Source organism: Anolis sagrei, chromosome 1 (genome assembly GCF_037176765.1).
Source record: "Anolis sagrei isolate rAnoSag1 chromosome 1, rAnoSag1.mat, whole genome shotgun sequence".
NCBI lineage: Eukaryota > Metazoa > Chordata > Lepidosauria > Squamata > Dactyloidae > Anolis > Anolis sagrei.
The window spans coordinates 236,093,979-236,118,971 of NC_090021.1; the positions used below are offsets into that span (position 1 = coordinate 236,093,979).

General features: G+C 42.0%; 1 protein-coding gene across 2 annotated transcripts; it reads left to right on the top strand.

Moving 5' to 3' along the window:
- Window positions 1–52: 52 nt before the first annotated feature.
- On the top strand, window positions 53–23,306 carry TKFC (triokinase and FMN cyclase). 2 transcript variants are annotated; one of them, XM_060770983.2, is made up of 17 exons: window positions 53–498; window positions 3,392–3,581; window positions 4,478–4,588; window positions 4,669–4,850; window positions 5,802–5,880; window positions 6,006–6,095; window positions 6,574–6,608; window positions 6,929–7,013; window positions 7,903–7,992; window positions 9,344–9,460; window positions 10,038–10,157; window positions 11,592–11,729; window positions 19,386–19,492; window positions 20,036–20,139; window positions 20,686–20,719; window positions 21,576–21,665; window positions 22,403–23,306. In XM_060770983.2, exons 1-17 carry the CDS (start codon window positions 493–495, stop codon window positions 22,586–22,588), a joined length of 1,764 nt encoding a protein of 587 aa, XP_060626966.2. In that variant the 5' UTR covers window positions 53–492; the 3' UTR covers window positions 22,589–23,306. The 2 variants fall into 2 exon arrangements, with proteins under 2 accessions (XP_060626966.2, XP_067318497.1); XM_067462396.1 differs by having other exon boundaries at window positions 492–571.
- The last annotated feature ends 1,687 nt before the right edge of the window (window positions 23,307–24,993 follow it).

Genomic DNA, 24,993 nt, shown 5'->3' on the forward strand with positions numbered 1-24,993 from the left:
GGAAAGAGCGGCCCCTAGTGGTCGGAGGGAGGCCAAGCCAAGGCGCATGCGTGGAACCGACGCCTCCTTGGCGAAGAGAGGAGCGGGATTTGAGGCGCATGCGTGGAAGCCTCCCTAGTCCTCTGGTTACCTGTGAGATGCCAGAAAGGGGAGGCAATGGTGGGGGGTGGAGGACGGTCGCGCAGGCGCGCTTAAGACCTCCGCCCCCGCCCCTTGCGTTGCGCGTGACTGGAAGGGGATTCGGCCACCGCCATTCAGTCAACCGTCGACGCTCGAGCGCGCCGCTGCCAATCAGCGCCTTGGCCCCGCCCAGTCAGGCCGGGGGCGCGTGTTTCGTACTCCAGCCAAGCGGAGTTTGGAGTCCAGGGCGAAGTCCGAGCGAGGGGCGCGAGCCTCTCCCTCCCTCCCTCCCTCCGCCCCCTCGAAGGTGTCGCCTTCCGAAGAGCCGCCTGGCCTCCCTCTCTGTCCCCCGGCGCAGCTCCTCCTGACAACATGCAGGTGAGACCAGGGCTGTCCAGTCCACCCCATCCTGCCTTGTGGGAACACACAATCAAAACGCTCTCAACAGGAGGTATTGACAAGCTGGAATGTGTCCAGAGGAGGGCGACTAACATGATCAAGGGTCTGGAGAACAAGCCCCATGAGGAGCGGCTTAAGGAGCTGGGCACGTTTAGCCTGAAGAAGAGAAGGCTGAGAGGGGACATGATAGCCATGTATAAATATGTGAGGGGAAGTCACAGGGAGGAGGGAGCAAACTTGTTTACTGGAGACTAGGACACAGAACAATGGCTTCAAACTACAAGAAAGGAGACTCCATCAGAACATTAGGAAGAACTTCCTGACTGCGAGAGCCGTTCAGCAGTGGAACTCTCTGCCCCGGAGTGTGGTGGAGGCTCCTTCTTTGGAAGTTTTTAAACAGAAGGTGGATGGCCATCTGTCAGGGGTGACTTGAAAGCAATACTCCTGCTTCTTGGCAGAAAGCGGTTGGACTGGATGGCCCATGAGGTCTCTTCCAACGCTATGCTTCTAGATGGCTATCCAACTTCTGCTTAAAAACTGACAAGGCCCAGCGGAGTTTTTAAACTCTCCTCATCCCTCTCCCCTGGAGGAGCGAGGAAAGCTCGTGCCTTGGTGTACCTGCACTGTAGAAGTCATGCAGTTGCCCCCCACCCCTTGAACTGCCAGGGCTCAACGTGATGGGAGCCTGGAAGGGACAATCTGGCAAGGTCCTTCGCCTCCTTTGCCAAAGAGAGATGGTGCCCTACCAAACTAAACCTCCCATGGTTCCATAGCATTGCGTTAGGGCAAATGGTGTCGAACTGCAGTATATTAACGGTAGACCCCCACCCCATTTTCCTGTCCATCACTTCTTGTGTCATTGTATTTAAAGAGACCCATAAGGACAAAAAAACATTTTTTTAAATTCGTTTGTGATCTGTTTTGAATTTTTCTGGCAAGTGAATGTGGTGTAAATGCTAATAAAACTAACTAAATAGATGAATGTGGCACATTTTCCCTATATTAATTCTGTATCCACAAATTCAAGCACCCCCTTCTTGGAGATATATATATATATATAAAAATCCAAAGAGCAAATCTGGGTTTTGACATTTTGTATAAGTGGTGTCGAACTGCAGTATATTAACGGTAGACCCCCACCCCATTTTCCTGTCCATCACTTCTTGTGTCATTGTATTTAAAGAGACCCATAAGGACAAAAAAACATTTTTTTAAATTCGTTTGTGATCTGTTTTGAATTTTTCTGGCAAGTGAATGTGGTGTAAATGCTAATAAAACTAACTAAATAGATGAATGTGGCACATTTTCCCTATATTAATTCTGTATCCACAAATTCAAGCACCCCCTTCTTGGAGATATATATATATATATATAAATCCAAAGAGCAAATCTGGGTTTTGACATTTTGTATAAGGGCATAATTTACTATACAGTTATATATGTGTGTGTTGTTGAAGGCTTTCATGGCTGGACTCACTGGGTTGCTGTGTTTTCCGGGCTGTATGGCCATGCTCCAAAAGCATTCTCTCCTGATGTTTCACCCACATCTATGCCAGGCATCCTCAGAGGTTGGTCAGGAGATAATGCTTCTGGAACATGGCCATATTGCCCGGAAAACTCACAGCAACCCACTGTATGTGTGTGTGTGTGTCTCTCTATGTATATATATATAGTCCTGGGGTCAGGGCTGCAGGAAAGTGGAAAACCACAAGTGAAAAGCTCACATTTTAAAACTGAGAGAATTTCTTTAGAGATCTCTAGATCTTCCAGCAAAAGTTGACCACCTGGAGAACACAGATTCCTAGAGAAATCATATTAATAAAATCCACAAAAGTTAAACTCACAGATGTGGAGGGCTGTTTGTCATTACAAATGAATGTGCGGGCTTGAGCCTCCACAGATTTTGGTATCCGGGGGACATGGAATTCTGGAACCAAACACCAGCCAATTCTAAAGGCCTACTGTTCTTCAATTAGTTCATTTTGCCATATTTTTACTCTGCCATTCCATTTCACTGCATGGAGGCCGGCACACAGCCCTGGTCTGAGTCAACAGTCAGCCCTACTTCACTCTAATAGCAAGGCTTATAGCTTGAGTTAGGGATTTCTCACTGTGGAGTCATTTTTCTTTAAAAATAATGGGAACAAGAATTTTGTTATCTGCTTGATCTATTTTTGAAATTGTTAAGTACATACAATAGACAGGCAGGGAACATAGAAAGAAAGGGAGAATATATGTTGGAGAATACTGTAACTAGACAATGAGGGCAACTCTTACATGTATCTGAGTTTTGATTGTTACAACTGCTTCTGCCATTGCTGCAAAGAAAGAGCTCCAAATGGATAGTTGCATAACTTTTCTATATTACTCCTATGTATTTTTTATATTCTGTGATTTTTTTTGTTTTGAAATACTGAGATGAAAGTTGTTTATTTATTTATTTACACTATTTCTATCCCACCCATATCAGCCCAAAAGTGACTCAGGCCAGTTTGTAAGCATTTGTGAATAAGTAACACATCAGACTGAGTTTCCTAGTTTTCCTATCTTGGGGCATGATGGGAGCCAAAGTCCAAGAGGTGAAAGATCTGTAAATAGTAGTTGTTCAAGCAGTCCCCCTTTTTCTTCAGCTCTGCAGTTTAAGAGGAAGTTGATGTGGAGAGATATGCAGGCTCAAGTACAACATGAAACTTACCTGTGTCTCCTGCTAGATTTCCTTTGCTGGTTTTACTACAGAATCATCATATGTGCATAAAGTCCTGCAGCAACAAGAAGTTTCTGAAATCTCTGAAGCTGGTAGAATAATGACTTTGGGACTGTTTCCATGCTAAAAACTTGAGTGTGTATCTTGTTTTTTTTCTGCGTTTTTTAGGGTTCAAAAAAGCTAGTGAACACAATCCTGGGTTGTGCAGATGATTCATTGGCTGGGATAGTGGCATGCAACCCTCATCTTCAGATCCTGCAAGGACACAGAGTGGCATTGCGTGCTGACTTGGAAAACCTGCAGGGCAAAGTGGCATTGATTTCTGGAGGTGGATCGGGACATGAGCCTGCACATGCAGGTTAGTAGAGTTAGTGCCATAGGAAGTCTAGGTATGTGGTGAGATGGTCCTCTTTTACTATCCAAAACTCAGTGAAATGTGCAGTATTTCCTCAATACAAAGAGCACTCTCAAAGTGCATATTTAGATACAACTTGAATAGAATACTTTCCCACAGCAATTCTTTCTGATAGCTGCTGGGTTTGATTGCTGGTTATTTTGAATAGCAGGAGAACTGTAATGTAAGTGTGTTCTATGGATACCGTGTACTGCGAAAAAGGCAAAGGGGTCCCAGAGCAAATCAAGCCTGAACGCCCACCTAGAAATCAAAGTGAGTAAACTGTCTTCCCTACTTTGGTGATATCATGAGGAGACATAATTGACTTGAACAGATAATAATCCTTGGTAAGGTGGAAGACAATAGGAAAAGAGAAAGACCCCATTCCAGATGGTTGACTCAATCAAGGAAGCCATGGTCCTGAGTCTGTAAGACCTGAGCAGAACTTTGTGATGGTCAGCTGATTTGGAAGCCTCATTCATGGAATTGTCATAAGTTGAAATTGATTTGATGGCAGCAAACAAACTTAGTTTTGGGCATGATTTTTTATTTTATTTTATCAGAAGTGAACTAAAGGGTCGCTTCTGGTGTGAGAGAATCAGCCATCTACAAAGACATTGCCCAGGGGTGTTGCAGTTCTGCAGGGAGGGTTCTTCCATGTCCCCTCACAAAATTATTTAAAATATGGTATAAAATTATCTTCAGGCTATGTATACAAAGTATATATGAAGCATAAATAAAATTTAAGTTTAGACAGATCTCATCTGAGATATATGTAGTTATGAAAATATACTGTATATATATGAAATGTAAGTATTCTAAAAGTGTAATGTAGTTCTGTCTCCCCCCCCCCCCCTCAGGATACATTGGAAAGGGAATGCTCAGTGGAGTAGTAGCTGGCCCAGTATTTACTTCTCCTGCAGTTGGTAGCATTTTAGCAGCAATTCGGGCTATGAAAGAAGCTGGAGCAGGTATAGTAGTGTTTCTGGTAGATTAATATCTCTTCTGATTGAGGGCTAGAACGTAACTCAGTTTTTCATCTCCTTTATAGTTGGGACATTGCTGATAGTGAAGAACTATACTGGGGACCGCCTGAACTTTGGGCTGGCATTGGAACAGGCACGGGCAGAAGGGGCTGATGTGGACATGGTGGTGGTTGGGGATGACTCTGCTTTCACCAAACAGAAGAAGGCTGGCAGGAGAGGACTATGTGGCACAGTGCTTATACACAAGGTAGGAATGGCCTGCCTCTCACTTTCGGCTAACTTTTTCACTAACCAGAACATTTTCTACTTTGAGGCCTAAACACATTGTAGTGTGAGGTATCAGTGATAATTCCATTCTGAACATTGTACTGATTGAGGATCCCATGTTAATTCTTTTAGATGCATTTTGCCCACAGACACTTCGGATTGTTTTTAGCTGCTGTAGGGAATATGACTTGACTTATATTACCACGTTTAGCATGAAAAATTCTGCTTATATAGAATTACAAAATATAAACAGTTCTGGAGAAATAGTATTTGTGTTTCAAAATTGTTATACCCACAACAATGAAAATGAGTTTAGGTTTATATTACAGTGCTGGTGGCTTTATAATGTTGCAGTTGGATTTTATACACCCCTACTCTCAAGTTGATATTACACATTTAGCCTAGTGATTTTCAGTGTCTTTCTTAACCATGGAAAGCTTTCCCATTTTATGGGGTCAGTTATTGTTAGCCGTGTTCTGAGGGTTTTTAAAAATGTTTTAGTATTTTAATAATATCAGATGTTTATATTTTATAATATGGTATAATTTGACATTAATTTAAATAATATGTATTTGTACTCAGTAAATAGAAATTGCATTGAGCTTCACAACTGTCCTTAGGAGGACATATTATTGTTTCCATTTAGATTTCTGAATAAAGTTAATGTTTGATGTACAGTATGCATATATTAGAAACTTGGGATGGGAGATAATCTGGGAATAGGGAGTATAATACACAGGTATCTTATTACAGGGAATATTAGTACAGGGAATACTAGTAGTATATCTGCAATTGTTTTACTTCTGCTTTAGTACTGAAACTTTCAGCTCTGTCCATGTTATATGAATGTGTGCAAATGAACAGCGATCTTTCCCATTCCTTGTGTTGCAGGATCAGTGTAGCGTTTTTCCTTACTGTAATTTGTATTTAGGTAGCTGGGGCTCTTGCTGAAGCAGGGGTTAGTCTGAAGGAAATCGTTCGAAAAGTTACTGCTGTCAAAAGCCAAATGGGTAAGCATTTAAGTACTTCTTTTTATTGGAGGTAAACCAAGATGTGCCCTGTTTGATGTTTATTTCCTTGTCCTGCTGTTGAAATATATGATAGATGGGGTTTACTTTTTCTTTCTCTTACATAGGCACCCTAGGTGTGAGTCTGTCCCCCTGCAGTGTCCCAGGATCAATGCCCACCTTCCAGCTTGCTGATGATGAGCTTGAACTCGGCTTGGGTGAGCATATGTTTTCCACTGTTGCCTACCAACTTCCTTGCAGTGGTCTTGCGAACCCTGCCTCTTTGATCCTATGTGCCCTTTACTTTGCAAAGCTATCTGTGCATCTCAATTGCCAATTATGACCCATTGCCTGTCCTGTGTGGTTGTAGTGGCTTTGTGGTATAAATGGGAAAACTGCTTTTTTTTTTGTCTGCAAAAGGAGATTTTATTTATATATTGTATTTCTCTGCTGCCTAACTAGAGTGGGTCCCAGTGTAGTTCCCAGAGACAGTTAAATTAAAAAGTTTCAGAATAAAATGTAAAAAGAAGTAAAATCATTACACAGTTCACTGGTTATATACTTGCATTCATGTATCTTAATTAAGGAAGACCTCAGATTTCCTAAAACAGTTTAGTGTATGAACTAAATTAGCTTTCATTTAGGAAGGAGCTAGCCATATCAGATTCCTTTGCTAACATTTTGCACTTTCCGTAGGAATTCATGGTGAAGCTGGTGTGCGCAGGATGAAAGTAAGTTGCCTAATGCATCTCACAAATAGAGCAGTACAGTTTTATCTGTTGTACTAGTGACGGGCAACTGGGCAGGCATCAGTTTTAGTCTCAGTCCTGGCACATCAGATGTCATGTCACTGATTTTGCCAGTTTCCAGGTGATTTTAAATACTTGGGGAAGAGTGAAAGACATTTCTTAGTGCATTGGGTGTGTTTGCTGCAGGTTTCACATGAAAATCCTCATATTTGAAGGGTTTGAAAGCCTATGGGGACTGCAATACGGCCTCAAATGAGGTTCAGGGTCCACAATTGACTTATTTATATATACCTTCTTCATAGATGACCTCAGCAGATCAAATTGTGAAGATAATGTTGAATCACATGACAAGTCATTCTAGTGACTCACATTTGCAGCTCAAGTCTGGTGAGTAATGCATATTATTTCTATTAACCAAGATGATGTCAACTCTGATGTGGAGAAGCAGTCATGAAATGTAACAAACCTCCCAAGTCCCCCACCAAAGCCCCCCACCAAAAAAAGTCTTTCTGTGCTGAAGAGGAAATAATATCAGTGCAACTACACCAGCAAAGTGCTATCTTGTCTTACAGATGAAGAACAATTCTGTGTGGACAGCACTTCTAAAAGGGAAAGACTATAATAATGTTTCCGTTCTTGTTCCAAAAAAGAAAGCATGATGAGATGTTGTGCAGGTTGGTTAAAAGGAAATTAGGGAATAATTCCCTCTATAATTAAAGCATTCTGTTCATCCAATAGCCAATTGTGCCAGGTTATGGATCTTCATGTTTCAGATGATAAAGAGATGAAGGAAAAGCCGAAGAATATTGAGGGATGATATGAACACTTCTCAATAGCAATCTGAACAGGAATACTAACAAAATTTGACCAGTGACTGCAATGCCCTACAGGTCCTACAAATCAAATTCCTGGCAAATCATTTATCCTGTAGAGAAAGATTATGGTTTTTCCAGACATAATATATACACAAGAATGTATTCTTTTTTACTTTCTGAAACATTAACCTTAACTTTCCTAGATGTGCATGTAAGATTAATAACAATGTGACATGATGTTCCCATTAGTGTATGTTGAGTACTATGTGTACTTACAGCCAGAATAAAAAAAAACGGGAATTCAAATATAACAATATATATAATGCCAAACAAAATATACTTTATGTCAAGCAAAACTGATTAACATAATATCCCATTGCAACAGATTATAGGTTCTTTCTCAAGCTTCCCTATTTTCTGAGAGTTGGTTTTACTCATACCCATTTTGTTTTTGCTTTCAGGTGCACCTGTAGTCTTGGTAGTAAATAATCTGGGTGGATTATCATATTTGGAGTTGGGAGTAGTGGCTGGATCTGCAGTACGGTATCTTGGTAAGTTTGAGAATGAATTAAGAGAAATTATCTATTTGTGTTATACATGATATTTATACTATACTTCATCTAAAAGCGACCCTAAGGATGGGTCAGGCTAAAAGAGAGTGATTGTCCAAGGTAGCCCAGTGTTTTATGTCTCTGTGGAAAGTACTACCTGAACCCCTTAAGATCAGGCCTGCAGTCTAAACAGTATACCGCACTGGTCCTCGTATTTAATACAATATATAAGATGTGTTTTTTTATTTTGAAAACGTGCCATATGTTCCTTAAATTTTCTTATTGGCATTTCAAACAGTCCTAAAATTAAAGGGGAAGGGGAATAAAGGTAATCTGTTTTAACCTCTTGACCAAAGATAGGATTTTTAAATTGTATCACAGATCAGTCCATGGAAATCACTTTCACTCTCTAGGACAGGCATGGGCAAACTTGGGCCCTCCAGGTGTTTTGGACTTCAACTCCCAGCATTTGGACTTCAACTCCCACTTGGAGGGCTGAAGTTTGCCCATGCCTTCCCTAGGAACTACTTCCTTGCCCATGTATTTCAGCATTAACCATGATTTACCCCTACATCTTTATCAGTTAGTCCCAATCACCACATCATCAACTAAGAGCTGACAAATTATGGTAGGATTAGGACATAGAGGAAATATCATTATTCTAGTTAGGCAGATATGGCTAACTAGATCCACATTAATGGATCCACATTAATTGTGATTAGAAAATGGATTCAGCCATATTTGCCTAACTAGAACAATATCATTATTCTAGTTAGGCAAATATGGTTGAATCCATTTTCTAATCACAATTAATTGGATCCATTGAATCATTACAAATTATGTAAGTTAGCAAAACAAGTCCTTTTCCACAAAGGTTTCTATTTGCATTCTAGCAAGGTTGCTATGTAAGAGAGTGGGAGAAATGATTTTTTGCTGATAAGTCATGCTGCTTTGGAACTACTTCCTATTCTGTTCCAGATGGTTTCCCATACTTCCAAAACTGATTTTTCAGGAGGCTTCAAGGAAAGGGGAATCTTAAAAGAGACATATCTTCCCCCTTTACCTCTGGGAGTTTTTATAAACACTGTTCTACTCTCAAATTCTAGAACTAAATTTGCCATAATCACTGTTGTACTCCCAGTTTGTAATCAATTGTCTGAGTTTTTTGTTTAGTTTGTTCCTACATTGTGGTCCCTCTGTCCAAATACCCAAAATGGATGATGTTTTAAACGATATTTATTTTCTTGCAAATATGACTATATGTCATTTGAAGAAAAATTCTAGATCAGTTCTTCTGTGATTTCTTCTCAGCCTACTTCCTTACTGTTCAGTTTTCATTTCATTATTACAGAAAAAAAGGGTGTTCATATTGCCCGGGCTTTTGTTGGCTCTTTTATGACTGCATTGGAGATGGCAGGTGTTTCCCTTACCCTTCTGCTTGTGGATGATGAGATCTTGAGTCTCCTTGGTGAGTTTCCTAGTGGTCAGTTGTCTTTCTAACATTGCAACTTGTAAGTTAAGCTGCCACTTAATATGCATTTAAATATATATGATGTATTCATTTTACTTTCAACCTGATCAATGAGGCATTGGTGTGAGCTCACTTAGAATACACAGCAATCCAACTGGTAGCATACACCTATCTCTCATTAATACAAGCCCTTTCTTGACTAGCTTTCAAGCTCTTTTATGCTTGCTCATAATTAACATCAGACACGGACCCTTTTTGTTTCAGCTTAATAAAAAAATATGATGAGAATTTTCAATTTTATCTGTTAATGTATTTTGAATGAAGGGCCTAAAATACCCTATAGGCACCAGATCCTGTCTGATCTTGAATGCTAAGCAAAGACAGCCCTTATTATTTTGATGGAAAACAATCAATGTATAGCAGGTGCTGTAGGCTATATTTCAGAGGAAGGAACTGGCCAAAAAACCCTCTCTGAATACTCCTTGCCTAAGAAAGCACAACTTTGATAAAATCAGAGCCATGCTGTTGTTAAACTGTTTACAACTGCAGCTCATAGTTGCATTTCAATTTCCAGATTCAGATACTACAGCTGTTGCCTGGTCACAACCTGCCAAAGTGTCCGTCTCAGGCCAGAAAAGAGAGAGGATAGCACCGAAGGAGGACCTTGAGGAAGAGGAGTCTTTTCCACCACAAGGTACTGTTTGAACCATCTGCTCCTACTCAGGATTTGCTATTATGGTGTGGCCTCATTCTTTCATTGGTTCCCTGACATGACAGGACATTTTTTGTTTAGTATATAGTGTGAACGTTTTTAAAAAGCTTTAGGGACAGATGTTGCCTCTAAGGAGTCTTGTCTGTAAGTCTGAGTGAAAGAGAGTTTTGACCAGGGTAATGTATAGTTTTAAATCAATATAATGGAAGCATTGGTTTCTACTGTCCATTTGCAGCCTCTACTAGACTTTTGCCTTCTCACAATTCGCACGACATAGCAAACAAAATCCTCCCATACCTCAATCCACCTGTTCAATACCAATAATAAGATACTTCTGAATGATAGCATTTCTGTTTGAATATGTAAAAGACCAGTTAGGTTTATTTCTGTGAGATGGAAAGAATGTGATAGTTTCCCATATGACACTAGTATATTTAAGAACTGGAACACATTTGGAAATCTAGTAAATACAGTCTGAATATGACAGGGAATCATATCATCAAGAAAGTTTTGAATCAAATATATATCATTTGAAAAGCACTCAGAAAATTACTGAACAGAATAGCCGTCTAGTTTAACTTTTGAACCTGGACATAGTAGCACAATGGAAATGTCATAAAACAACAGCAGAAGCAGCACACATCAGTCTGATAAGGATATACCTGAATGGGAGGCTATAAACTAGGATACTTCAAGTACTAGTAAAGCCATATATAACAGAGAGTTATAAAAACAGGAATTTGCTGTGATAAGGACTCCTGGGTTGTAAATACATGGAAATCTGACTGTTACAGTCCGACAAGTATTATTTTTCCTGTATGAAAAATCATTGTCAGCTTTCCAATCTTGTTTGTATTGCATAAAGCATTTAACAATAAAAGTATGAAAGATAAGTCTGGTCATAAAGTGATCGTTACCTAAATATTATATGCCCATAAATCAAGAAAGAATTCTGTATTTTCTTACAGAGACATTTGGCTGCTTGGAGGCTGTTCAACACAGAAAGTATATTTTAAGACAAACCCTGTGTCACTTCACACACTAATAATGTCCCCCATGATCTAGTGTAAGTGACTTACATATGACTAGATGATCATAGATTAAACACTGTATGTTTGTATTATTTCATTTCAAACTGAACCTTTTGCCCAAATCATAATGAGAAATCAAATAAACATAACCTTCTGATAAAGTAATGGTTACCTCTTGTACACATACACACAATTGCTCATCCAAACTAAAGTAGACCCATGGAATCAATGGGAACCTGGTAAACCAACACTTGGGCAAGTCCCATTGATTCAGAGGGCTAATTTGGATGGAGGCAAACCTATGAAAGGAAAATCAACAGTACATCAATACTTGAACTACAGAGCAAAATGTACATGTTGCTGAAATAACCTGGAATTCTTCTAGTGCCACCCTCCCCCTATGTGAGGCAAGTTCTAGAGAAGGTCTGTGACAGACTGCTGAGCCTACAGGAGCAGCTGAATGATCTGGATCGGGCTGCAGGCGATGGGGACTGTGGCAGCACACACGCACGGGCAGCCGGAGGTTAGCCATCTTTGAACAACTCCTCTGTTGTATCTTAAGCAGTTAGGTCCTGTTTGTCTCCCTTGATAATATTTGCTGCTGGGAACTGTTTCTTTAAGATATGTTGTGTTATCATATCATGATCATCATATTTATTTAGATCCTACCTTTTCTTCAAAAATGGAATTCAACCCATTAGTATACCTCTTTTGCCTATTATCAGTACTGATTAGCAGAAACATTTTCTGGAGCAAGAATTCTAAGAATAGGAGCTATAGCTCTTGCAGCCTCTGTGTGGCAGGATAATATATTCTTCGAATAGCATGTTGATAATACATTATACTCAAATAGAGCAGATACTTTTTGGAAAGGGGGACAATTCCTCAATGAAGTGTTTTTTTTTATTTTTCCCCTCGTGACCACCTGTGATTTGCACCTATGGTAATTCCTGCGCACGCGCAGGCAGCATCGGACAATCTCGAGACTCTTTGAAACCGTTAGCTAAGCCACGCCCACCTCCGAGCACATAAATAGCCCCAAGTGCAGCTAACGGTCAGTTCTCTTTAACCGCCGCATACAGGCAGTACGGCAATTGAGACTCTAGCTTCAATTACTGGAGAACTGTGTGTGGGACTGAAGATGTCTCATACAACTGGTTTTAAACGTTGTACGGCTTGCCAGGCTAATTTTCCTGACAACGACGCGCATTCCCTTTGCATTGTATGCCTTGGCGAAGGGCATATGCTTCAAAACTGTCATATCTGCCAACTCTTCACGCCTCAAACGAGGAAGAAGAGGGAAATTAGACTTAAAGCAGCTCTTTATGAGCAGGCACTCCTTCCGCCATTACCAACAAAGAGGCAAAATGGCGATGAAGGCGTAGCGTCAGGAAAGAACTTACCTGAATCGTCTTCTGCTGTAAAGGCGCGACCTAAGAAGGTTAAAAAAACGAAAGAAAAGGCTCCAGGCCTTCTTCTTCTTCCAGCCAAAAAGGTAGTAGCTCATGCTGAGCCAAAACAGCCAGCGAGCACAGAGGAGATGGCCATGGGGGAAGGCTCTACCCCTTCGCATGCGTCCCTGAAGGAGTCGGAGCCGGGATCGGCAAAACACCGTTTGACGCATGCGCAAGACGCGAGGGAGAGCCAAACCACTCCCCCGATGCCGACGCTGTCGGCGCCGGCTGCCCCCATGGCCTATATCACAGTTCCAAGGGAGGAGTCATGCCAGGCTCCTCCCACTGACTCCTCCCATGTGCCAGGCCCCTCCTTGGCTAAGGAGGATGGTTCTGTTGTGCGAAGCCGGGCGAGAGCCCCTTCGCGCCGCGCTGCCGGCGCTGAGGGAGAGAAGGTGGAAAGGCATCGGCGCCGGGAGCGTTCAGCTTCAGGGAGCACCACTGGTCCTTCTTCAGGCTCCTCCTCAGACTCCTCCCCTCCCAGAGCAAAAAAGAGATGCCAAAGGGGAAGGAGTAGACGAAGCAGAATTCCAGCTGATCAAGGAGTGAGAGGCTGTTCCCCTTTACCATCATGTTCAAGGGGAGAGATGAGGGAGGGGTTCCCTCAAGGAGGCTATTGGCATATGACACCACAAGGCCCCATCTTTTATGGAGGTTTTCCACCAGGAGGGTTCCCACCTCCTTATCAATGGCAATCTACCAATGTTCCTACTGGGGTTTATATGGGACCACATGAGCCCAGGGTTCCAAGGACACATAGGCGTTTACCAGCAGTTTCTGGTGATGTAGCTGTGCTAGATGAACCGCTGTCAGAGCAAGATGATCATAATGAAGCCCATATGTCGGAAATGGACATGACGGATTCATCACATGATGAATTACCCACACCTGATGGTGCGACACAGAAAGGTCCTGCGACTAATGTCAATGATGACCTTGTTAAATTTACAGCAATGTTAACTAGACTGATTAAGGCTTTGGATCTACCTAACCCCAAACCACCGGAACCAGTGGAAGACCCCATGTTTCCGGCGGATCAGCAGGAGGCAACTAATACTACTACATTACCTGTATTGCCATACCTTCTAAAACTCACCAAGGTGCCAGAAGGGTCTCCTGTGTCGGCGCCAGCTATACCTAGGAGAGTAGATAACCTTTACAGATTGGATCTATCTACCGCTGATTGGGTATATAAACCATTTATACCCAATACTGTTATGGCAGAGGTTGGCCAAGGGAAGAAGTCTAAAAAAACTGCGCCTTCTGATAAAGAAGGTAGGAAGATAGATACATTGGGAAAGAAGGCTCATATAGCCGCAGGATTAATTACAAGAATGGCGCACTATGCCACTTACATGTCAGCCTATCAGACATTTCTCTGGAACAAGATGAGTCCCTACATCGATTTGTTACCTCAGAATGAAAGACGCCTGCCAAAGGCATACCACACGGAGGCATTACTGTTGGCGAAGTTTCAGAAGGACTTCGCTAAGCATTTAGCAGACACATCTGGGAAAATATATGCGACAGCAACAGCGATTAGACGTCATGCCTGGTTAAGGGCGTCGTCCTTATCGGAGGATGGGCGCACTATTGCGGAGGATCTCCCAATGAATGAGAGTGGCCTGTTTAATCCGTTGACAGATGAGAGACTTAAACATACTCAGGAGATGAAAAAAACAATGCAGATCTATGGTTTCCCTCGTCAGTCAAATTATCAGCAGAAACCAAGATGGCAACAACCCTTTTACAGGAGATACCCTGGTAATTACTATAATGGGCAGCAACGCCAAAGAAATTTCCAGAATAACAAGCCCTTTGCACAGGGAAGGCAAGTGTATGGAACGAAGAATCGCTTCCAGCCCTACCAGAACAAGCCTACTCGTTCAGGGGGCAACAAGCAGCGTTTTTGACATTCGCTCGCAAGAGATATCGGAAGCAGTATTACCAGTGGGGTTTATACCCTCGCTTAATGGTTTTTCTCCACCTGATGTATTAATGAATGTTGCATGTTTTCAGCAAGTATTGCCATGTTTTGGGTCACGTTTAACCCCTTTTTATGATGTTTGGTCTAATATTACTTCAGACACCTGGGTCTTAGAGATAATTAAGAACGGTTACAGTATTGAATTTGAAAAACTGCCCCCTGTTGGCCGCGTGAGGTCAACTTTGTCCTCTGGCCCACTGTTAGATGAAATTAATAAATTGTTGGAGAAAGGGGCGATTACCTATGTACATCCATCTGATTACAGTAGTTGCTTTTTTTCAAGGTATTTCTTAGTATCCAAGAAGGGTGGTGGTCAACGCCCCATTCTTGATTTGCGTAACGTTAACAAGCATATCGTCCCAAAAAAGTTCAGAATGGTTTCGTTGAAAGTTCTCTTACCTTTACTAAATAAAAATGTCTGGTTTGCAACAGTGGACTTAAAGGACGCTTATTTCCATATCTCAATTAATAAAGACTATCATAGATACTTGGCTTTCAAAGTAGACAATCAAGCATACCAGTTTACGGTGCTCCCCTTCGGGCTAGCGACAGCACCACGGGTCTTCACGAAGTGTATGGCTGTCATAGCGGCATACCTCCGCACAGCAGGGATAACGATATACCCGTATATTGATGATTGGTTATTGGTGGCTAGATCTAGATATAGACTGGAAAACGACATTAGAAAAACATTGTATTTTCTCCAGTCCCTAGGTCTAATAGTGAATTGGGAGAAATCCCACCTCGACCCGGTGAGAAGGATACAATTCATTGGAGCCATACTGGATTCGGAAGTGGAGAAGGCTTTTCTTCCCGACGACCGGTTCAAGAACCTGCAAACTTTAATATTGCGGACAGTAGAACAGGACAGAATAAAAGCAAAAGATATCCAAAAAATACTAGGTCACATGGCTTCAACCACGGCAGTAACACCACATGCGAGGTTGCATATCAGGCCCCTGCAGTCATGGTTCCTGTCAGTTTTCAAACCTTTGCATCACAACCCCAATACCCGTTTTTCCCTACCTGGGGAGCTCCGCCAATCCCTGTTGTGGTGGGCGGATCGGCACAACGTTTGTGCTGGCCTGTCTTTTCGACAACCGGAACCAACGGCAGTTTTGACAACAGACTCCTCACTCAGGGGTTGGGGTGCACATGTAGAAGGCTTTACCGCCCAGGGCAGGTGGACAGAGCAGGAGTCAAAGTTGCACATAAATCAGTTGGAGTTACTTGCTGTGGAGAAGGCATTAAAAGCATTCCAGCTGCTTCTCGTAAATCAAAATGTCCAACTAGTAACAGACAATACAACTGTAATGTTTTATATAAACAAGCAGGGAGGGACTCATTCAACAACTTTGTTGGAATTAACTCTGAAGATATGGCATTGGTGCATAGAGAAGGGCATACATTTAATGGCCATTCATCTGCCCGGAGTACAAAATGTATTAGCGGACGACCTAAGCAGGTCGCCTTTACAACACCACGAATGGATGCTGAACAGAGAGGTGACATTGCTTCTGTTTCGAGCATGGGGATGGCCGAAGTTAGACCTGTTTGCATCTCCAGAGAACGCACAATGCCAGATGTTTTGCGCACGGCTGAGCCGGACTGCACTGAGCAATTGTCTGGGAGATGCGTTCCTGCAGGACTGGGGGAGCACAACAGTTTATGCCTTTCCCCCAATCCCCCTGCTACTGCGTGTGGTGGCGAAGATGTTCCAAGACAGGGCCCAAGGAATCTTAGTAGCCCCATGGTGGCCACGGCAGCCTTGGTTTTCCCTGCTACTGCAGATGTCAAAAAGAGTATTCATGCGCCTGCCAGACAGGAAAGACTTACTGGCAACGCAGAACAATTTGGTTCTTTACCCGGATGTTCAGACCCTGAAGCTGACGGCATGGAGGATATTCCCCAGAAAATGACTGCTAGTATCACTCTATCACAACCAGTGCAAGCAGTTCTAGACGCCGCTCATAAGCGGTCAACAAAGAGATCGTATACTTATAAGTGGGCTCGGTTCACAAAGTTTGCCCAGGAGAGGAGTGTAGACCCCATTGAAGCTTCCACATCGTTAGTTTTAGATTTTTTAATGTCCTTGATGGACTCGGGCCTTTCAGTGTCGTCATTAAAATGTTACCTTGCAGCTCTATCCTGGTATAGACGGAAGGCCGGTTTACCGTCCTGCTTCAAGGACCCGTTAGTTTCTTGGTTTATGAAGGGGGCAAAAAATATAAGGCCTACAGTTGCCCCAGTAGCCCCGCCGTGGAGCTTAGAGTTAGTGCTCACGGCTTTAACAAAACCTCCTTTTGAGCCACTATCAACGGCAGATATCTCCTTTGTGTCATGGAAAACGGCCTTTTTGGTAGCAATAACATCTGCTAGGAGGGTAGGCGAACTATGTGCACTGCGGTGCGATGTTCCTTATATGCGCATGCATAAGGATAAGGTGGTCCTTAGGACGGATGTGGCCTTCCTGCCAAAAGTGACTAGTGCTTTTCATATGTCCCAGGAGATCGTATTGCCGGCTTTTTTCCAAAACCCTACGACGCCTTTAGAGAGGGCGTTGCATTTATTGGATGTTCGTAGGGCGCTAGCGTACTATGTAGATAGAACGGCCAAGTCACGGAAGTCCCCAAGGTTGTTTGTTACTTACCGGCCAGATACAATAGGTGAACCCGTTTCGTCGCAGCGACTTTCGAAGTGGGTTGTGCTGGCTATACGTATGGCTTACCGTAATTCTGGAAAAGTCTTACCGTTGCAGGTCAAAGCGCATTCAACGAGAGCAGTAGCTACGTCAACAGCCTTCATGAAAGGCGTCCCGATTGACGCAGTGTGCAGAGCGGCTACCTGGTCTACGCCTTTGACTTTCGTGAAACATTACAAGCTTGATGTATTGTCTAAGAAGGATGCAGCCTTCGGGAGAGCAGTTCTGTTTTCAGCTGTGGCATGACGCCCACCATCCAAGGTTAGCAGCTCGCTAGTCTATTACCATAGGTGCAAATCACAGGTGGTCACGAGGGGAAAGTGGAGGTTGCTTACCTGTAAACACGGTTTCCCGAGTGACCACCTGTGGATTTGCACAGCCCGCCCAACCTCCCCGCTGCGTCATGCTTCAGTGCTTCTGTTTGCTGTTTGCGGCGGAAGAACTGACCGTTAGCTGCACTTGGGGCTATTTATGTGCTCGGAGGTGGGCGTGGCTTAGCTAACGGTTTCAAAGAGTCTCGAGATTGTCCGATGCTGCCTGCGCGTGCGCAGGAATTACCATAGGTGCAAATCCACAGGTGGTCACTCGGGAAACCGTGTTTACAGGTAAGCAACCTCCACTTCTCACCTCACCCCCACTTCCAAGTTAAGTCATTCCTTAGTGATGCTGTGGAATGTCATCAACCCCTCTTCCCCCCAAATGTAGACCGCATAGCCCTGTTGAACATAAAACAAAATAATTGGTTAAGTGGACGAACACAGAGAGTGCTCACTAATGCTTCCTCTTCATCTTGGAAAGAAGTGACAAGTGGAGTGTCGCAGGGTTCTGTCCTGGGCTCGGTCCTGTTCAGCATCTTTATTAATGACTTAGATGAAGGGCTGGAAGGCATGATCATCAAGTTTGCAGACGACACCAAATTGGGAGGGATAGCCAATAGTCCAGAGGACAGGAGCAGAATTCAAAACGATCTTGACAGATTAGAGAGATGGGCCAAAACTAACAAAATGAAGTTCAACAGTGACAAATGCAAGATACTCCACTTTGGCAGAAAAAATGAAATGCAAAGATACAGAATGGGGGACGCCTGGCTCGAGAGCAGTACGTGTGAAAAAGATCTTGGAGTCCTCGTGGACAACAAGTTAAACATGAGCCAACATTGTGATGTGGCGGCAAAAAAAGCCAATGGGATTTTGGCCTGCATCAATAGGAGCATAGTGTCTAGATCTAGGGAAGTAATGCTACCCCTCTATTCTGCTTTGGTTAGACCACACCTGGAATATTGTGTCCAATTCTGGGCACCACAATTCAAGAGAGATATTGACAAGCTGGAATGTGTCCAGAGGAGGGCGACTAAAATGATCAAGGGTCTGGAGAACAAGCCCTATGAGGAGTGGCTTAGGGAACTGGGCATGTTTAGCCTGAAGGCTGAGAGGAGATATGATAGCCATGTATAAATATGTGAGAGGAAGCCACAGGGAGGAGGGAGCAAGCTTGTTTTCTGCTTCCTTGGAGACTAGGACGCGGAACAATGGCTTCAAACTACAAGAGAGGAGATTCCATCTGAACATTAGGAAGAACTTCCTGACTGTGAGAGCCGTTCAGCAGTGGAACTCTCTGCCCCGGAGTATGGTGGAGGCTCCTTCTTTGGAAGCTTTTAAGCAGAGGCTGGATGGCCATTTGTCAGGGGTGATTTGAATGCAATATTCCTGCTTTTAGCAGGGGGTTGGACTGGATGGCCCATGAGGCTCTTCCAACTCTTTGATTCTATGATTCTGTGTATACTGAATATCATGTAGCAGAGGGAAGCAATATACTCCTGCATTGAAAAGTGTTAAGGGATTTTTTCTTTGTTTAGAAAAATTATATTCCAATTCAGAAATATCAGCAGAGTTGTTTTGCAAGACAAGTTCAGTTTTCCACCACTAATTTTCTTAGCTCTTTGTGGAATATCTGTTGCTGGAAAATATGAATTGTTGTAGAGTAAGTGGGCACATGTTGAAAAAAAAAATCTGTAATATGTGAGTATTGTTTCCTTAGCAATCCAGGAATGGATGGAAGCAAAACCTCTGCCAGCTCAGCCCTCTAAGCTGCTCTCTTCCCTTGCAAAGCTATTGCTGGAGAAGATGGGGGGTTCTTCAGGCGCGGTGAGTTTTAGACACCCTTCTTAAGAAAACCACAATAGCTTCTAGCTAAATACTAAGAGTTAATAATAAATACTCTTAGTTTTAACGTGTTTGTATAATGAGAGAATGAACAGTGAATTAGGAAGATAATTTTTTTACTGCTGAAGTAAGAAATGTATGCATGTAAATTTGTAAACGCAATAAGATGTAACATTCCTTGTTTTCTCTGGGTTGGTCGAGAGGGGAAATCTATACAATTCGGAAGAATTTCTAGATATGAAATTATCACTGGATTTTGAAAAAAAAAATGGCTTGTTGTGGAAACAAGAATTGGTGCTAAAACTTCAGTGGAGACACCTTTTCCCCATGATAACTTTCTAGATTGAATTTTCCTGCCGAGGGGTTGATTTCTCTCACTTTCTGTTGTCTCATCCCCATTCTTAACTATGGGTCATTTGTAAGTTGTATGTTTGTAACTCAGGGACTGCCTGTACATAAAAGAGAAGTCCTACATTTGGTGCTTTGGTGCTTACCGATTCTGCCTGCTATCATATTTCCTTACAGCTCTATGGACTGTTTCTAACAGCAGCTGCTCAGCCCCTACGGCTTAGTGATGACTTGCCATACTGGTCATTAGCTATGGACGCTGGTATTAAGGCCATGATGAGGTAAGTGTTGCCTTTACATCATTGTAACAGAAGTGATATATCACAACTCCTGCTTATTTTTGTCCTTCCTCCAAAAGAGAGAGCCACTGAATTCCCACAAGATTTTAAAACCAGATTCTAGTCTATCCTGATTTGTTAATGCACTGTGCATTGATATGTGTATGACATATTCATTCTGGCCTGACTGCTATTGCCAATAGCTAAACTCAGGTAGTTAAACCAGAATTAAATGCATACCAACCCAGGATCTTTATTTTACTTCCAAATAAACCAGCACTCATTAGCCAAGAACAATTCCTCATTTAGTATCTGTATTGTAAAGGACTCAAGAAGCCAAAACCCTTGTCCTTGTGGTAAGATTTCAGATTCATATGGACACCAGTGAGAGGAGCCAAGTAGGAGCACATATATGATGTGTGTAAGATTCATGGCAAATCTGCGTTTGTCCAAATTCTGGCTCATGGTTCTGTGAATCCAGCTGCTGTCTGTGACTTATGGTCCTGCGCGTATGTACATACTACGCTGCTGACTGTTTTTATCTGACAGGTATGGAGGAGCAGCACCTGGAGATAGGACCATGGTGAGTAATTTACCCATGTCTCTCTTTTATCGTCTCTTCAGTTGCCTTGATTCAACTTGAGGCAAAAATGGCCCTCTGTAATTTTCCATTTTTGTTTAGTTTCACATTTTACAGAAATTGCACACAGTTCTAATAAAGTGGGTCATGCAATTACATTTGCCATATGCCTGGCACTAGTGACTTAATGATGTATCAGTTCACATTACTTTGTCCCAGGGCTTCTTCATATATTACAAAGGGCTCAGTGTTGCAGGAGTGCTTTAATACATAAGTAGATTATGTAGATTTATGTTTTATCTGTGCTGACTAATATTAAGGGTAGTTACTAATATTTTCTGACTCTGAAGATGTACATAAAAATATCTGAGATCTAAATACTGTGTACAATATATTTCTATATTAGACAGGAATACATTTTGTACCATCAACAAAGCTTTCAGAAGCTTTCCAGTACTATTTTAGTGGAATTTTGTATTTAAATCCTATAGGATAATATATGTGTGACTTTTACATTTATGCAATAAAAACATTTATATAACTGGTGTAAAAGAGATCATACATTCTGTCTCTTCTGCTATAATCTTACATACAAACAATCCTTTGCAGTGTTCTCTTCCTAGCAATGGGAACTCATTTGCCTGCCCCCCCCCCCCCCCCGAGCCAGACATAGCATTTTAGGATACTAGAAATATTTCCCATTATAGTGAGTAAGAATTTAAAGGGGGGGGGGGGGAGGGCAGTCTTTCAAGAGTGCCGGGCTGAGCCAGGCAATATTATCCGTGTCACAATACGAGAGAAAGGCTTTCTATTATTGCCCTGATAGAGTTGCTATCTGCTTCATTAATCTCTTGTCTAGCTGGATTCACTTTGTGCTGCTGCTGTAGTACTCAGAGATCTAAAGAAACCAAAAGCAAATGCATTGCAGATCCTGGCCAAAGCTGTACAGGTGAGTTTATTCATATGCATGCAGCCTAAAGTAAATCACCTTTTCATAATTTAATGAGAAGAGGAATACTGTTGAGTACATTTTTTCACACCGCACACATACATTGGGTATCCTTTGTTTGATATAAATTCTTTATATTTTTCTCTCAGAATAAAGATTATGGCTAGCAATCTACTTGAAATAATTCTAAAGAATTTTGATTTGGGAATCTGAAAAATCCCCCCAAAAATTAGACAGATGGAATCTTAACAGTGGTTTATTTGCATGGTTTAAAATCATAGTTAGCTGAAAGTGAATAGGTTCTATACTGGGCAGCACATAAATGCAATCAGTCAATATAAAGTCCCTCCACATTTGCGTGTTGAGTTTTGCGAGTCTGATTATTCCTATATTTGATTAACATATTCTTCCTAGAAATCTATAGGTTCTCCACTGTGACTCTTAACAAACTTCCTCCAGGTGTTTCCCACAAAGTCATGCTGGAGGATGTAAAGATTCCTTGAAAACACCTCTCTAGAAATTGCTGATCTTACAGTGTTATTCTGTGGCCAGCTTCCAGGAGAGCTTGACCATAGAGTCATGCTGGAGAATGTAGAAATTCTTAAGAGTGTTCTCTCAGGTTCAAAAATAGACCGTACAATCCAAATTCTGCATTATGATTTCAAGTTGAGAAGCATGTAAATGCCTTTGTTCTTGATGAATCTATTTACTACTACACTTCTGCTGGTTTTCATCAGGAGGCTGAAGTTGCTGCTGAATCTACAAAGAACATGGAAGCTGCTGCCGGCAGAGCCAGTTACATCAGTTCAGCCCGCCTAGAGCAGCCAGATCCTGGGGCCGTGGCAGCCGCCGCAATTCTTCGTTCAGTTTTGGAAGGGCTGCAGAGTAAACCATCCCAGTCCATGATTCAGAGCGTAGCCTAGAACTTGCTAAAATGCCATGCAGCTGTTCTCCTTCTCTTCTGCAGGGCTTTCTCCTTGAATCACAGTAGCTTCAAAACGATTCTGTGCTCCTGCTATTACTTACCCTACACATACCTGACTGAGAGCCCTCTGGTAGTTAATTGCTACTGGGGGTTGTTTCCATGAATCCACGTATAAGAAGAGGACTGGGCTTTATGTTCTTGTTTCAGGATCAATCATTTTTGTAGTGTTTGTGAATAAGAGGCCTGTTTTTTTTTCTTTTTGAAAGCTGGTTCTATATCTGTTCCTACACTGTGACCTGTAAGTGAACCTTCCTGTTGAAAGGATCCGCTGAAGTTTTTGGCATAAACTAGATGTGGGAGTTACGTAAGCCACCAAAGGCTATTGATCTGCAGGTCCCAGCATTTCTCACCAGTGGCTATTGTGGCTAAGGTTGCTGGGAGTTGCAGTTCATAATCATCAGGAGGGCTGCACAATTCCCAACCTTGACTTAAAGCCCATTTGCTGGTGTTCTTGATCAGTACTGTAGCACTTTTAAGCATTCTTATTTAACTATGCCAACTAAGATTTTAATATATACCCTTCTATGATTAGAGCAAGGTATCTTTATGAAACACGTCGTAAATAACTATGATCAAGAATATCGGGGGGCAAAATTAGTAGACTTGGCCAGTTTAACTATCTACCTTATTAAAAATACATCAGAGACTATGCAAAAGCAACTTTGTTTCTCATTGTACATGTCATGCTCTCCAAAAATAAGAGTAGGTCTTTAACTTAGAATTTTAAATCTCTGAATTCTGAAAAGCATGCTACTATATAGTTGAATCAGATTACTCTGGTGCATAACATTTTAATCCTTTTAGTCCTTTCTCAAGAAATTTGACATGAAAGTGTCAATCAAATTATTTTGTCTGTGGCCCGACTTCTATTACAAAACATTCTGAAACTAATATACATTTAATAAGTGCACAAAAATACAGGAACAAAGCAATATATTACGGAATAAGCAAAAGTAACAAAAGTAGCTACAACTCATTCCCTTTGCAATCCACTGCCTTTAAGAATTTGCAGCAGATCTTGCAGCTGTTACTGGAATACAATGGATTTTGAATGATCTGCCAACAGAGCACAAATAATGTCACTCATAGAACGAGTAAGAAGGCAGTGCCCATCCAATTCCCAACATAGAATATCCACTCACGAACAACATGCCTATTCCATAACCAGGCCTGAAACCTGGATAAAAATGGTTCTAGATTGAAGTGGTAGTCCCTGGACCAGTGCTTATCCCTGATACATTTCCAGCAAATAAAAGAGTTATAGACAAGAGATCTAGATAAGGCATCAGTTACTGGAACACTGGGAAAAAATAATTGCTGCACCCCAATATTCATATGCTCTGAGGAGCAGTGTTCTAGATAATCCACAAAGTTCAAGAACTCTCATGACAGGATCATATAAAGCCTGATGCGTACAAGCTACTGGAGAATAATAAATCTTTAGGTTGCTGTGAGTTTTTTAGGCTGTATGTCCATATTCTAGCAGCATTCTCGCCTATTTCTCCTGCATCTGTGGCTGGCATTTTCAGAGGTGAACCTCTGAAGATGCCAGCCACAGATGCGGGTGAAATGTCAGGAGAGAATGCTGCTGGAATATGGCCATAAAGCCCAAAAAACACTCAGCAACCCAGTATTCCGGCCATGAAAGCCTTCGACAACACAATATTTTTGTAGGTAGCAAAGTTATCCATGTGAGGAGCTGATAATGACTGGAAGAATATCTTTCTTCCTGCCTTATAACATGCCCTAGATTTTGGTGGGTTATTCCTAGTTGTTTGTATCAAAATGAGAGAAGACTATCCCGTATGGATAGCTGTGCCCCGAACCATTCTCCATCAAGCAACGTCGAGAAGTATTCAACCCCAAATTAAATTTCATGCCAAGGGCTGGTCCCTGACCCAGAAGACATACAGTGCTTGTTCTAAGAGGAGACTCTTAATGTGGTTAACCATGAAGAGGAAGCCTCCCTTTCATGGTTGACCTCCTCAAATACCACTGCCAATTAATTTTTTAGTTAAAAGAACAATGTCTGGCAATATAGCTTTACAAAACAAAGATTATAAAAGCAAGGAATTGGGTCACCTAAAAAAGTGCAAATAGGATCTTGAATGTTACGATTCACCAACAACATGATCTTATGACCTGGCAATGCATAAGGTTGGGATTCTGTTGGCACTGGTGTAGCAGGAGGAAAAAAAGCTATGGACTAAGTGGCAATGAAGAAGATCATTGGCAAAATAGGTTTGCTCAGGCCAGATGTCCTTCTGCCTTCTTTCACCGCTGATCTCAGTTTCTTGGCCAACCTCCCCCCCCCTCATGAAGTTTTAATTATTTCGTATCAAA